This window comes from Cynocephalus volans, chromosome 14 (assembly GCF_027409185.1).
Source record: "Cynocephalus volans isolate mCynVol1 chromosome 14, mCynVol1.pri, whole genome shotgun sequence".
NCBI lineage: Eukaryota > Metazoa > Chordata > Mammalia > Dermoptera > Cynocephalidae > Cynocephalus > Cynocephalus volans.
Genome location: NC_084473.1, coordinates 92,344,244 through 92,356,558, shown reverse-complemented (window position 1 = coordinate 92,356,558; position 12,315 = coordinate 92,344,244). Strand labels below are relative to the sequence as shown.

Sequence of the window (12,315 nt, the reverse complement as noted above, 5' to 3'; positions counted from 1 at the left end):
CAACCAAACAGGTCAGGACGACTGCCCTGCCCACTGGGCCCCCCAGGCCCCGGGGCCTTGGGAACCTCCGACTGCAGCAGCCAACCTGGAGGGTTCCCCTCATGCAACACAGATGTGAATGTTCCTGCCCCCTGCCATGACCCCCCTCTGCCACTGGGTCCTTTCCCAGGCAGGAGGGAATGGGGACCGAGGACGCCTGAGTAGGCTCCTTGCATGGGCCTCAGCGGTGGCCGTGCTGTGGGCACGTGGCCATTAGCAAACTCCCCAAGAGAGAGTCAGTTTTGCAAGAGTCTCTGGCAGCTATCAGACCCAGAAAAGGGGCGGAAGGCTGCAGGAATGCCTGCCCTGTTAGCTACGAGCTTGAGCCTGATGGGTTGGAACTGTGCTTTTCCTCCCACGGTGGCAGGAGCCCGAGGGCAGGGCAGTTTGGAAGTGGAAAGGGAAGGAATCGTTTCAAGTCTGGATGAAGGCTGCGTTTCCTTATGTTGCAGTTACTGAGCACTTCACACTGGAGGCGGCGGTGATGAGACGCGTTAGCTGACCAGGGTCTCATACTCTCATCCCAGGCAGGAGAGGGGCTTGGCAAGCCCCACCCACAAGTCTTGGGGTCTCCTGGACCTTCCTCATGACCCCCTCCACTCCAGGCCCAAGTTCAATCCCTCCTCCCCAGGACCCCAAGCCGGCAGGTGGAGCTCTTCCGTACCTTTCCCTCAGGCCCTTTCTACTGTTGGGCCTGGCTGAGGGGCAGAGACAGAGAAATTCCCCCTCGGGGTTTGGGCCCTGCCCCACCAAGAGCCCCTGCCTGAGACCAAGGCCCCTCTGGGAGGGGGGTGCGTCTCACCATGCACGTGGTGCCCGCTCTTTAAAGAAGGTCAATAAACACCTGTTGCCCCCCCAAAGCCCTCCTCTGGATGCCACAGAACTCAGGGATGTCACCAGGACACTGAGCCAGCACAGCTGTGGAACTGGAAACCACTTAAAGCAGCTTTATTTGTGTCCACCTCTGGCCCTTGAAACCTCTTCTGCTGGCCAGTCCTCCCACGGCCAGATGGAAACCTGACAGGACCAGGCTGCTTCTTGGTAGGGAAATACCCGTGGTCTCCACCACTTCACGTCACACAGCACCGCTCGGCTCACGTCCAGGCCCAACAATAAAAAGGGCCTGACGTCATCGTCAAGTCCCCTGCTTTGAAGTGGAGGCCGCTCCTGCTGCCCCGGCCTGGTGGGGTGGGAAGCCTCGGCCGGGCAGCAGGCGTGGTCAGCCTCCAGCTGAACTGTGCTCTGGGCTTGGCGGAGGTTGAAAGCTACGCCTCTTTCTCTCATCGGCATCTCCAAGGGTCTTCAGAGCCCGGACATGGTCCCCACTGTCCCCCTGACTAGAATATTTTGTGTGGGCCTCAGAGAACCAAGGAGCCCCTGACGGGTAGCGGCAGCCCCACCTTCTCTTGGCCTGCATCTGTTCACTGCCCAGGCTGCCTCCTGGGACTGGGCCTGTGAGATTCCACGCCGACTCTCTCACACGAGGCCCTCACCTGGGCCGTCGGCCCTCTCCTCAGCTCCGCCATCAAAGCAGCCAGCCTGTCTCTTGCCCTCTAGACTTTGGGGTGGGGGTGGGGGTGAGGCATCAGTCCACTGGATTTCTCCACCTGCGGAGGACACCTCAAAGCCTAAAGCTCTCTTTAAAGCCCTCTTCCTCTGGCTTGATGTGAACGAGGGCATCTCACCTCACCCTCTGGTCTCAGCTCACCTCCCTGATATCCCCGCCTCTAACCTCAACACTTGACTCCTTGGTACCCTTGGTGTGGGTGAGGGGTCAGGCCATCTCTTCTCTAAATGCGGCATCAATGTGGGCAGGGGTCAGGGGCTGGGCGGGGTCATCTCACGGCACACACCGGCCTCCCTCCCCACATGGGGCTGTGATCATCAGTGTTTGTACGAGGGTTGGAAGCTAACTGCTCCATGCTTTGTCCAGAAAGTGCAAGGAAGGATTTGGGACCATGGAGGAGGGGCCCATGGTGTGGACCAGGCTGGCTGCCAGCCTCCTGGTTTGGTCCCTGGCATTTAGGCTCAGAGAGACAGGGTGCTAGGAGGTAAGATGGGAGGCCCAGAGGGTGGGGAGGGACACTGGCCACCACCACCCAGAGCAGGGCCTCAGGCTGACTCCAGAGAACTCAGTTATGTCCTGAAATGCCACCATCATACGTTGACTCCTTTGGGTAAGTATTGCCTTTGCTATGCAGCCCACATCCAGTCTCTGCATCCTAGTTTCTCAGCCCTCAGGTAGATAAGCAACAAGTCCTGTCTCTTGGTTGATCCTTGTAAAGCGTATAACACGCTTCCCCGTTGATACTCATAGCTCGATAAATAAATGTTAACTCACACTGCTTGTCCCTTCGGGTAGCATGGGCAGGCTCTCGCCCACCAGGCGACCCTCTCTTAGCACAACTCGGCCAACTGGAGCTGCCCTGGCCAGTCACCTGAGACCTTGGATGCCTTGGCCCATCTGGCATTTCTTTGGCAGAATCTTCCATGGGGCCTTTTGCTGGGTGGCAAGGCTGGAGCGTCTGGCACAACAATTCGAGTTTGCAAATACAAAAGCCACATCTTAAACATCACAAATTAGAACTGTGGTTTGGCAAAATATTTTTGTGCTCCTTTGAGGACCTGAAACTCCAAGAATAGTAGAAAACAGAATGTCTGGGATATTTATATACAGGTTAAGAGTCTCTAATCCAAAAATCCAAACTCCTAAACTTTTTGAGTGCTAACATGACACTCAAAGGAAATGCTCATTGGAGCATTCTGCAAATGTATTCTCCAAATATTCCCAAATCTGAAAACATCCTAAATCCAAAATACTTTCCAAGCATTTTGGATAAGGGGTACTCAATCTGTATTTTAATGGGGAGAAGAGAATGACAAAGTTGACTGTGGGACCGCAGGCCGCCAGAGTCATCCGACAGCCATGTTACACATGGTGTAGACAGCTGGAAGCCAGGAGTCATCTCATGCACGCACCTGTCTCCAGAGGCCTGACGCAATACCTCAGACAATGAAGAGACCAACACTAGAATTTTGATTAGACTCAACACATCCACAATTCAACTCAATTTAAAATTGCCTCACATACTCTTGGTAGCAATAAAACTGCAGCCTTTGGAAGATAATCTGGTCCTATCTTTCAGTATTTTCCATGTGGATATTCTTTGTCCCATCAGTGTCACCTCTAGGCCCAAACCCAGAGAAATCTCTGAAGGACACCAGGATGCTCACTGCAGCATTGTGTAGGACAGCACAACCTGGACACAACCTGAGTGTCCACCCGTGGGGCACGGGGTAAATACATGATGGTAAAATCATAATTGATGCAGCTTTAAAAAAAGAATGAGACGGTCCTCTCTACCCTGACATGGAAATAGAGGTCTGCAGGTTTCTAGATAGCAGAGCAGATTTAAACACAGGTGTTCGGACAGCGCAACGGGACCTGAGCTGAGGGACAGGAAAGTGCAGCCTCAAGACCCCGTGTCATTCCGCTTTCTCGCTCTCTTTCCCTGGGATCCAGAACCTCCGCCCTCCTTTTAGGTGCACTGGCTGGGGAGAGGCTGTGGCGGGAGCGGGAGCACGCGGGCAGCGGCTCAAGCGGGGCAGAGGCTGCAGCGGGATCAGGAGCGGGCGGGCAGCGGCCGGAGCCGGGCAGAGCCTGCAGGGGGATCGGGAGCGCGCAGGCAGCGGCTCGAGCAGGCCAGAGGCTGCAGCCAGATCGGGAGAGCGGGGACAGCGGCTGAGCGGTGCAGAGGCTGCAGCGCGATCGGGAGTGCGCAGGCAGCGGATCGAGCGGGACAGAGGCTGGAGCGGGAGCAGGAGGGTGCAGGCAACAGCTGGAGCTGGGCAAAGGCGGAGGCGGGGAGCGGGAGCGTGAGCGTCGGGGCAGCGGCGGGAGAGGGGCAGAGGCTCGAGAGGGGCAGAGGCTGCAGCTAGATCGGGAGTGGGCGGGCAGCGGCTCTAGCGGGGCAGAGGCTGCAGCGGGAGCGGGAGGGCGTGGGCAACAGCTGGAGCTGGGCAAAGACTGCTGCGTGAGCTGGAGCGCTAGCGTGCGGGCAGAAGCTCGAGCGGGGCAGAGGTTGCGGCGGGATCGGGAACGCGCAGGCAGCGCCTCGAGCGGTGCAGAGGCTGCAGCGCGATCGGGAGCGCGCAGGCAGCCGCTCGAGCGGGGCAGAGGCTGCTGTGGGATCAGGAGCGGGTGGGGAGCGGCTCGAGCCGGGCAGAGCCTGCAGGGGGAGCGGGAGCACAGGGGCAGGGGCTCCAGCCGGGCAGAGGCTGCAGCAGGATCGGGAGCGCGCGGGCAGTGGCTCCAGTGAGGCAGAGGCTGCAGCGGGTTCTGGAGCGCGCGGGCAGCGGCTCCAGGCGGGCAGAGGCTGCAGCGAGATCGGGAGCGTGCGGGCAGCCACTGGAGCGAGGCAGGGGCTGCAGCGGGATCGTGAGCACGGGCAGCGGCTCCAGCAAGGCAAAAGCTGCAGCGGGATCGGGAGCAAGCGGGCAGCAGCTCTAGCGGAGCAGAGGCTGGAGCGGGAGCAGGAGGGCTCGGGCAACAGCTGGAGCTGGGCCAAGGCGGAGGCGGGAGCGGGAGCGTGAGTGTGGGGGCCGCGGCGGGAGAGGGGCAGAGGCTCGAGAGGGGCAGAGGCTGCAGCGAGATCGGGAGAGCCAGGGCAGCGGCTGCAGCAGGGCAGAGGCTGCAGCGGGAGCGGGAGGGCGTGGGCAACAGCTGGAGCTGGGCCAAGGCTGCGGTGGGGCGGGAGCAGGAGGGAGTGGGAAACAGCTCGAGCTGGGCAAAGACTGCTGCGTGAGCTGGAGCGCTAGCGTGCAGGCAGAAGCTCGAGCGGGGCAGAGGTTGCGGCGGGATCGGGAACGCGCAGGCAGCGCCTCGAGCGGTGCAGAGGCTGTAGCGCGATCGGGAGCGCGCAGGCAGCGGCTCAAGCGGGGCAGAGGCTGCTGTGGGATCAGGAGCGGGTGGGGAGCAGCTCGAGCCGGGCAGAGCCTGCAGGGGGAGCGGGAGCACACGGGCAGCGGCTCCAGCCGGGCAGAGGCTGCAGCAGGATCGGGAGCGCGCAGGCAGCGGCTCGAGCAGGGCAGAGGCTGCAGCGAGATCGGGAGCGCGCGGGCAGTGGCTCCAGTGAGGCAGAGGCTGCAGCGGGTTCTGGAGCGCGCGGGCAGCGGCTCCAGGCGGGCAGAGGCTGCAGCGAGATCGGGAGCGTGCGGGCAGCCGCTGGAGCGAGGCAGGGGCTGCAGCGGGATCGTGAGCACGGGCAGCGGCTCCAGCAGGGCAAAAGCTGCAGCGGGATCGGGAGCAAGCGGGCAGCAGCTCTAGCGGAGCAGAGGCTGGAGCGGGAGCAGGAGGGCTCGGGCAACAGCTGGAGCTGGGCCAAGGCGGAGGCGGGAGCGGGAGCGTGAGTGTGGGGGCAGCGGCGGGAGAGGGGCAGAGGCTCGAGAGGGGCAGAGGCTGCAGCGTGATCGGGAGGGCCAGGGCAGCGGCTGCAGCAGGGCAGAGGCTGCAGCGGGAGCGGGAGGGCGTGGGCAACAGCTGGAGCTGGGCCAAGGCTGCGGTGGGGCGGGTGCAGGAGGGGGTGGGAAACAGCTCGAGCTGGGCAAAGACTGCAGCGGGAGCTGGAGCGCTAGCGTGCGGGCAGAAGCTCGAGCGGTGCAGAGGCTGCAGCGCGATCGGGAGCGCGCAGGCAGCGGCAGCGGCTCGAGCGGGGCAGAGGCTGCTGCGGGATCAGGAGCGGTTGGGCAGCGGCTCTAGCCGGGCAGAGCCTGCAGGGGGAGCGGGAGCGCACGGGCGGCGGCTCCAGCCAGGCAGAGGCTGCAGCCAGATCGGGAGCGCGGGGGCAGCGGCTCAAGCGGTGCAGAGGCTGCAGCCAGATCGGGAGCGTGCGGGCAGCTGCTCGAGCGGGGCAGAGGCTGCAGCGGGATCGTGAACGCGCGGGCAGTGGCTCCAGCTGGGCAGAGGCTGCAGCCTGAGCGGGAGCGCGCGGGCAGCCGCTCTAGAGAGGCAGAGGCTGCAGCGGGATCGTGAGCGCGGGCAGCGGCTCCAGCAGGGCAAACGCTGCAGCGGGATCGGAAGCAAGCGGGCAGCAGCTGTAGCGGAGCAGAGGCTGGAGCCGGAGCAGGAGGGCGCGGGCAATAGCTGGAGCTGGGCAAAGGCGGAGGCGGGAGCGGGCGCGTGAGCGTGGGGGAAGCTGCTCGAGAGGGGCAGAAGCTCGAGAGGGGCACGGGCTGCAGCGGGATCGGGAGGGCGCGGGCAGCGGCTCAAACAGGGCAGAGGCTGCAGCGGGATCGGGGGCGCCAGGGCAGCGGCTCGAGCCAGGCAGAGGCTGCAGCGCGAACGGGGCAGAGGCTGCAGCGGGAGCAGGAGCGGGAGCGTGCATGCAGCGGCTGCAGCGGGGCAGCGGCTGGAAAGGGGCAGAGGCTGGAAAGGGGGGCTGCATAGGGAGCGGGAGCTGGCGGCAGCAGCTCCAATGGGCCGACGCTGCAGTGGGATCGGGAGCACGCGGGCAGCGGCTCTAGCGGGGCAGAGGCTGCAGCGGAGCGGGAGCGCTGGAGCGTTCAGGAGGCCGCTGCAGCGCTGACGCTCCTCAGAAGCAGCTGGACTCTCCTACCTGCTGCTGCAGGAATCTGTGGCAACACGTTGCTTTGGTGGAAGAATGTGAAGCAAGTTGAGCTTCACAGAGACACTAACTGCAGAAGAAGTGCTTCAGCAGCCACTTCAGATGACTGTGGAGGGTCTTTGGTGCTGCACCAAAACTCAACTGACAAATACTAGGTTTTTAAAGGCCAAGAAGCTTTAGAGAAGAAAATTTCCAGAAAAATGGCTTTGGTTTGAGGAGAACATCCGTGAACAAAGAAAAACGGAAGCACTCCCCTCAGGACAACCTCGGGATACGTCACTTCACAGACTCGGCTGGAGGTTTTTACCCACATGGGCCCGGCCTCTTCTTCTGTCTGTCTCTGAATCTGCCTGAGAAAAGATCTGCAGATGGTTATGGCCACTGCCTCATTTCCAGTTTCCAATATTCTGCAAGTTTCTTTCTTGGCCAATTCTAATCTGGAAGAAGAGACGGAAGGAAACTGTGGAAAATGTAATTAATTCCCAGCTTAGCTGCACTGACAGAGTACAAAGCACCAGAGTGTAATGCCACATACTGTCTTTTTTCTAAGGCATAAATAGGAGACTTACCAAATTATTTTCTAGATAAGAAATATCAAAGAATTTTCTAGAGAATTTCCCCTATTTTACAAAAAAAAATTTTTTTTTTTTGCAAAAACTGAGAAGAAAATCTCATTTATTTTGTTAATGCATACCACCCATATAGGCGCTATAGAGTTGAATGATTTTTTTTTCCCCAAGGATTAAAGTTCTTAACGTTGCGGTCACATGGAAATCATCCTTAATTTTAACCTAAAGATTGACTGGTGCATATTCTTCAGATATTTCAAGCAAAACTTAGCAGTAATGTATTATTTTTATCATCAGAAAGACGTTAACTGTCAATTACACACACACATGCATAATTATATAATACACACATCTCCATGTACGGCGGCACTTCACAAAGCTCAGGGAAGATTCATATTATCTTTCAATTCTATTTTTCCACAAACATTTTGAAGTTCTCAGATACCCATATATGCAGGATGTTATATGGCTTTTTACCTGTATACAGTGCTCACTGTTTTCTATTCATAAAAAATTTAAATTAGAACCATAGAAGCATCATTATACCCTCCTTACAGGTTTCTTTCTAGATAGTAAAGGTCTATGAAACACATAAACACTGGTTAATAATATGCTTCATCTTCTTATCATATCTTCTCACCACAGACTTTTTCATTGCAGCATGGACAGAGGCTTAGATTTCATGTTTTAAGAGCATAAAAATATCCATCGACAGCAAGTTTTTATAAATAGAGGGTCTTGAAGGGTCTTAGATCCACAATTTCTTTTGGTAATTTTAAAAGATTATTATTATTTTTAACGGACACCTAATAACTGTACATATTTATGGGGTACATTGTGATTTTTTTAATTAAAAACCTAGCTGATTTTATTATTATTATCAATACCAAGCAAGTCTTTAAATCAATGAAAATTTAATTAAGCATAAAGTTACTTTCACATTTGTCTACAACCGTAGTAAATACAGTTCTTGGCATAAAGACACAGCCCTTGGAGTTTAAAACATCCCCAACTGCAAGATTACCTAAATAAATTTCCCATTATTGTTTATGTAATAATGGGTTAGTTAATCAAATTAAAATAATTATACAATCTAGGATAAAATAAAATGGAAATAATTTACTCACGAAATTCATATTTAAATCATCTTTATTTACAAAATAGTATCCTGAGAATTATAATTCCATTAAGCTTCAATTTGAGCAAAAATTGTAGTTACTTAAACTGAAAATGAAAGATAAGTCAAAACTATTTATGAAGAGAGACCAAAAATATCATCAGGTTTCTTGCTGTGCTTCTGGATTTCAGGAGCAGGCTCATTTGAGCACGGAATCGACCCTGAAGGGAACTCACCCCTACTTTCAGAATGTGGGGGTGGAGGTGACAATCCAGCTCCTAGAGGAACATAAGGAGGAAATCCCCTCAGTGAATAGACATTTCTCATTGCAAATGGAGGTGGTGGCTGGACAGAGAAATCCCTTGGTAGAAAATAATTTTGAGGAGCTGCATACATGCTTCCTGGAGGAGGTGGAGGAAAGGAGGTTCTCTTCTCATGAATGGACCCCTCCTATCCACTGGAAACAATGGACCTCTGATTGCAGGAAAAGGTGGAGGAGCAAAGCCAGGGCCACTTGCTTCCCTTTCAGCAGGCACAGATGAATGAGGCACATTTACATCACCAAGGTCGTCTTTGGTATCATTTCTGCTGGATTCCGTTTGTGAGGGCTTTGGCCCATCCACTTTATCCAAAGAAGCCAGGTTAAAACTTCTGAGCTCTGCTGGGCCAGACGGTCCACCAGGATCAGGATCAAATCCGTCTTGCCTTTGTGGAAGAAGAGCTGGATCAGAACATGGGTGGCCTGGTGGGGGAATCATCATCCTTCGGTGTTGTTCCCACGGAGGTGACAGGAACCCAGATGGAGGTGGTGGCTGCACAGGGAAATCCCTTGGGAGATAATAATTTTGAGGAGCTCCATACATGCTTCCTGGAGGAGGTGGAGGAAAAGGACGTTCTCTTCTCATGAATGGACCCCTACTATCCACTGGAAACAATGGACCTCTGATTGCAGGAAAAGGTGGAGGAGCAAAGCCAGGGCCACACGCTTCCCTTTCAGCAGGCACAGATGAATGAGGCACATTTACATTACCAAGGTCGTCTTTGGTTTCATTTCTGCTGGATTCCGTTTGTGAGGGCTTTGGCCCATCCACTTTGTCCAAAGAAGCCAGGTTAAAACTTCTGAGCTCTGCTGGGCCAGACGGTCCACCAGGATCAGGATCAAATCCGTCTTGCCTTTGTGGAAGAAGAGCTGGATCAGAACATGGGTGGCCTGGTGGGGGAATCATCATCCTTCGGTGTTGTTCCCACGGAGGTGACAGGAACCCAGACGGAGGTGGTGGCTGCACAGGGAAATCCCTTGGGAGATAATAATTTTGAGGAGCTGCATACATGCTTCCTGGAGGAGGTGGAGGAAAAGGAGGTTCTCTTCTCATGAATGGACCCCTCCTATCCACTGGAAACAATGGACCTCTGATTGCAGGAAAAGGTGGAGGAGCAAAGCCAGGGCCACACGCTTCCCTTTCAGCAGGCACCGATGAATGAGGCACATTTTCATTACCAAGGTCGTCTTTGGTATCATTTCTGCTGGATTCCGTTTGTGAGGGCTTTGGCCCATCCACTTTATCCAAAGAAGCCAGGTTAAAACTTCTGAGTTCTGCTGGGCCAGACGGTCCACCAGGATTAGAATCAAATCCGTCTTGCCTTCGTGGAAGAAGAGCTGGATCAGAACATGGGTGGCCTGGTGGAGGGATCCTCATCCTCCGGTGCTGTTCCCACGGAGGTGACAGGTACCCAGATGGTGCTCCATGAGAATCGGTTAACCTATCACAGCCCGATTCTCCTCTTTCATTGGTCATCTGGTGATCCAGAGTATTCTCTGGGCCTCTTGAGCCTCTTCCTCCTCCTCGCCCTGGAGTCAAAGGTGCGAGTCTGAGTGGAGAGAGAAAAGCTCTCGTTTCGGATGAAGGTCGACCCACTGGTGAGGCACCACATGGGGAATGCTCTCCGCCAAATGCTGTCTTTGGAACATCAACTACATATGGATCTTTTTTGAAAAGTTCAAATTTAAACTCTTTTTCAGCTAATTTTTGTCTCTTGGAAACATTTACTTTCCTTAAATACCTGAGGTGTCTTTCAGCAGTCTCAGCTGCCACCCAGCTGCCATGCGCTTCTTTCTCATAGGAAGTCATCTGCCCTTGATAAGAACGAACGCTTCTCTCCAATTCTTCTTCTGCATCTCTGGCTCTCCTTCTGTAGGTCTCCAGTTCCTCAGCTGCATGGCTCATCTTCTCTTCTACTTTGGAAAGTTTCTCCTCCTTCTCTAACCGGTCCTTTTCCTCTGCTATTAACTTCCTGTGGAGTTTCATTCCATTTTCTTGATACAGTTCAGTCATTCCTTTAAGTTTCTGCCGAAGCTTCTGATTTTCACTTTCCAACTGTGTGTTTTCTGACTGTAAAGATGCTTGTTCAGTCTGGAGATTTGTAATATGCTCTATAAGCTCTTCCTTTGTTTTATCTACTTCAGACAACTCAGTGTAAATTTGGTTTCTTTCTCCTTCTAGGGTTTTGAAAGAAGCATTTAACTTAGCAGTGTGAATCAGTTTCTTCAAAGCTCCTTTTGGCAGATCATCTAAGCGAGCACCCTTTTGTGATTCACTCTTCATCTGCAATTCCAAGTCATCAGCCATCATGTCTTCTCCAAGCACAGCAGCCCAGTCTGTCATCTTGAGCAAGCGTTCAGCCAGAGACTTGATGTGATTTTCTTTATCACTCAGAACTCATTCTGCCTGGACTTTGGAGTTTTCAAATATTATTTTCTGTTTATTAAGTTCACTCACTTGTTCTTTCAATACTTCCGCTTCTTGTAAAAGCTGTTTCTGGCTTTCCTGAAGTTGGGAATTTTCATTCAAGGCGTCTTTTATTGCCACCTTCAGACGTTCTTCATTCATTTGAAATATTTTGCAGATTAGTTTGGCTTCAGCTACTTGTGACTGGATGGATTTCGATTCATCTTCTAGGGACTGTATCCTTTTTGAAATATCCGCCATCAATTCATCTTGCTCACAATGTTTAGATTTCTGTTCCTTTAATTCTTTTGCTAGAAAGACTATTTCATCCTCAAGTTTAGATTTGGAGCTGCTCAGCTTTTCATAGGTTGCCTCCAAGCTTTGTGCTTCTGTTGACCCCTTCTCAAAGCTGGCATCCTTCACAGCTGACTCCAAGCCTTCATACTCCTCTTGAACAACGCAAAGTTTGTCAAGTAGTTTACATTTTTCTTCAATTAGTCCAGAAAGCTTTTCAGCAAGCTTTTTCTCTCTTCTTACATAAAGCCGGCTTCTCACCGATCGAACACTTCTCCACAAAAACAAGAGAATCAAAAATCCAGTAAGAGCCGCACATGTCACCAGTTCCCACGGAAAACCAGGGCCCGGTCTCAGGTCTTCAGGCAATGCTGCCACAGTCCTGCACAGCTTTCCCAGGACCAGCCCCAAGTACGGCTGAGGGGCAGCCCCGGGCACCTCCATGGCGCCCCCGAGGCTGCTCCGGCTGTGGCCACAGTAGCCACGGCCTGGCCGGGCCACCACCAGCAGCTGAGACAGCTCTGCGTTCTGTCGGGAACGCGAACCGGCCCCGGCGACAGCAGCAGACACAGCGCAGCCGGCCTTGAGGGGAGCCGGGGAGCACTGGCGCCCACCGGCCTCAGGCGTCCCCCACGCGCACCATGGTAACCAGGCCCCTTTGTGACGTCACTTCCGCCACGCGGTTCCGGAGCCTGCCCCGCACGAGCCTGTGACACACGCTGTCCTAGCCACCCCCACCTCGGCTTGGTTTTGGCCGGGCCACCGCTGGATTTGAATCCATGTTTATAATGATGAAATCTGGGTAATCAGCATACTCATCACTCAAATATTTGTCATTTCTTTGTGCTGGGAAAATTCAAAATCCTCTCTTTTAGCTATTTGAAATTATCTAATAAATGCGTGCTGACTCTAGCCACCTTACAAAGCTGTAGATCAGTACAAATAGT

General features: G+C 54.1%; 1 protein-coding gene across 1 annotated transcript; it reads right to left on the bottom strand.

The window, feature by feature from the left end:
• Window positions 1-8,549: 8,549 nt before the first annotated feature.
• LOC134362648 (melanoma inhibitory activity protein 2-like) lies at window positions 8,550-11,812 on the bottom strand (the record flags this gene model as incomplete). Its single annotated transcript, XM_063077827.1, is given in 2 exon segments — window positions 8,550-8,687; window positions 9,641-11,812. Coding segments are annotated over 2 exon segments (2,310 nt in total), but the record flags the coding sequence as incomplete, so codon positions are not given.
• Between the last annotated feature and the right edge of the window lie 503 nt (window positions 11,813-12,315).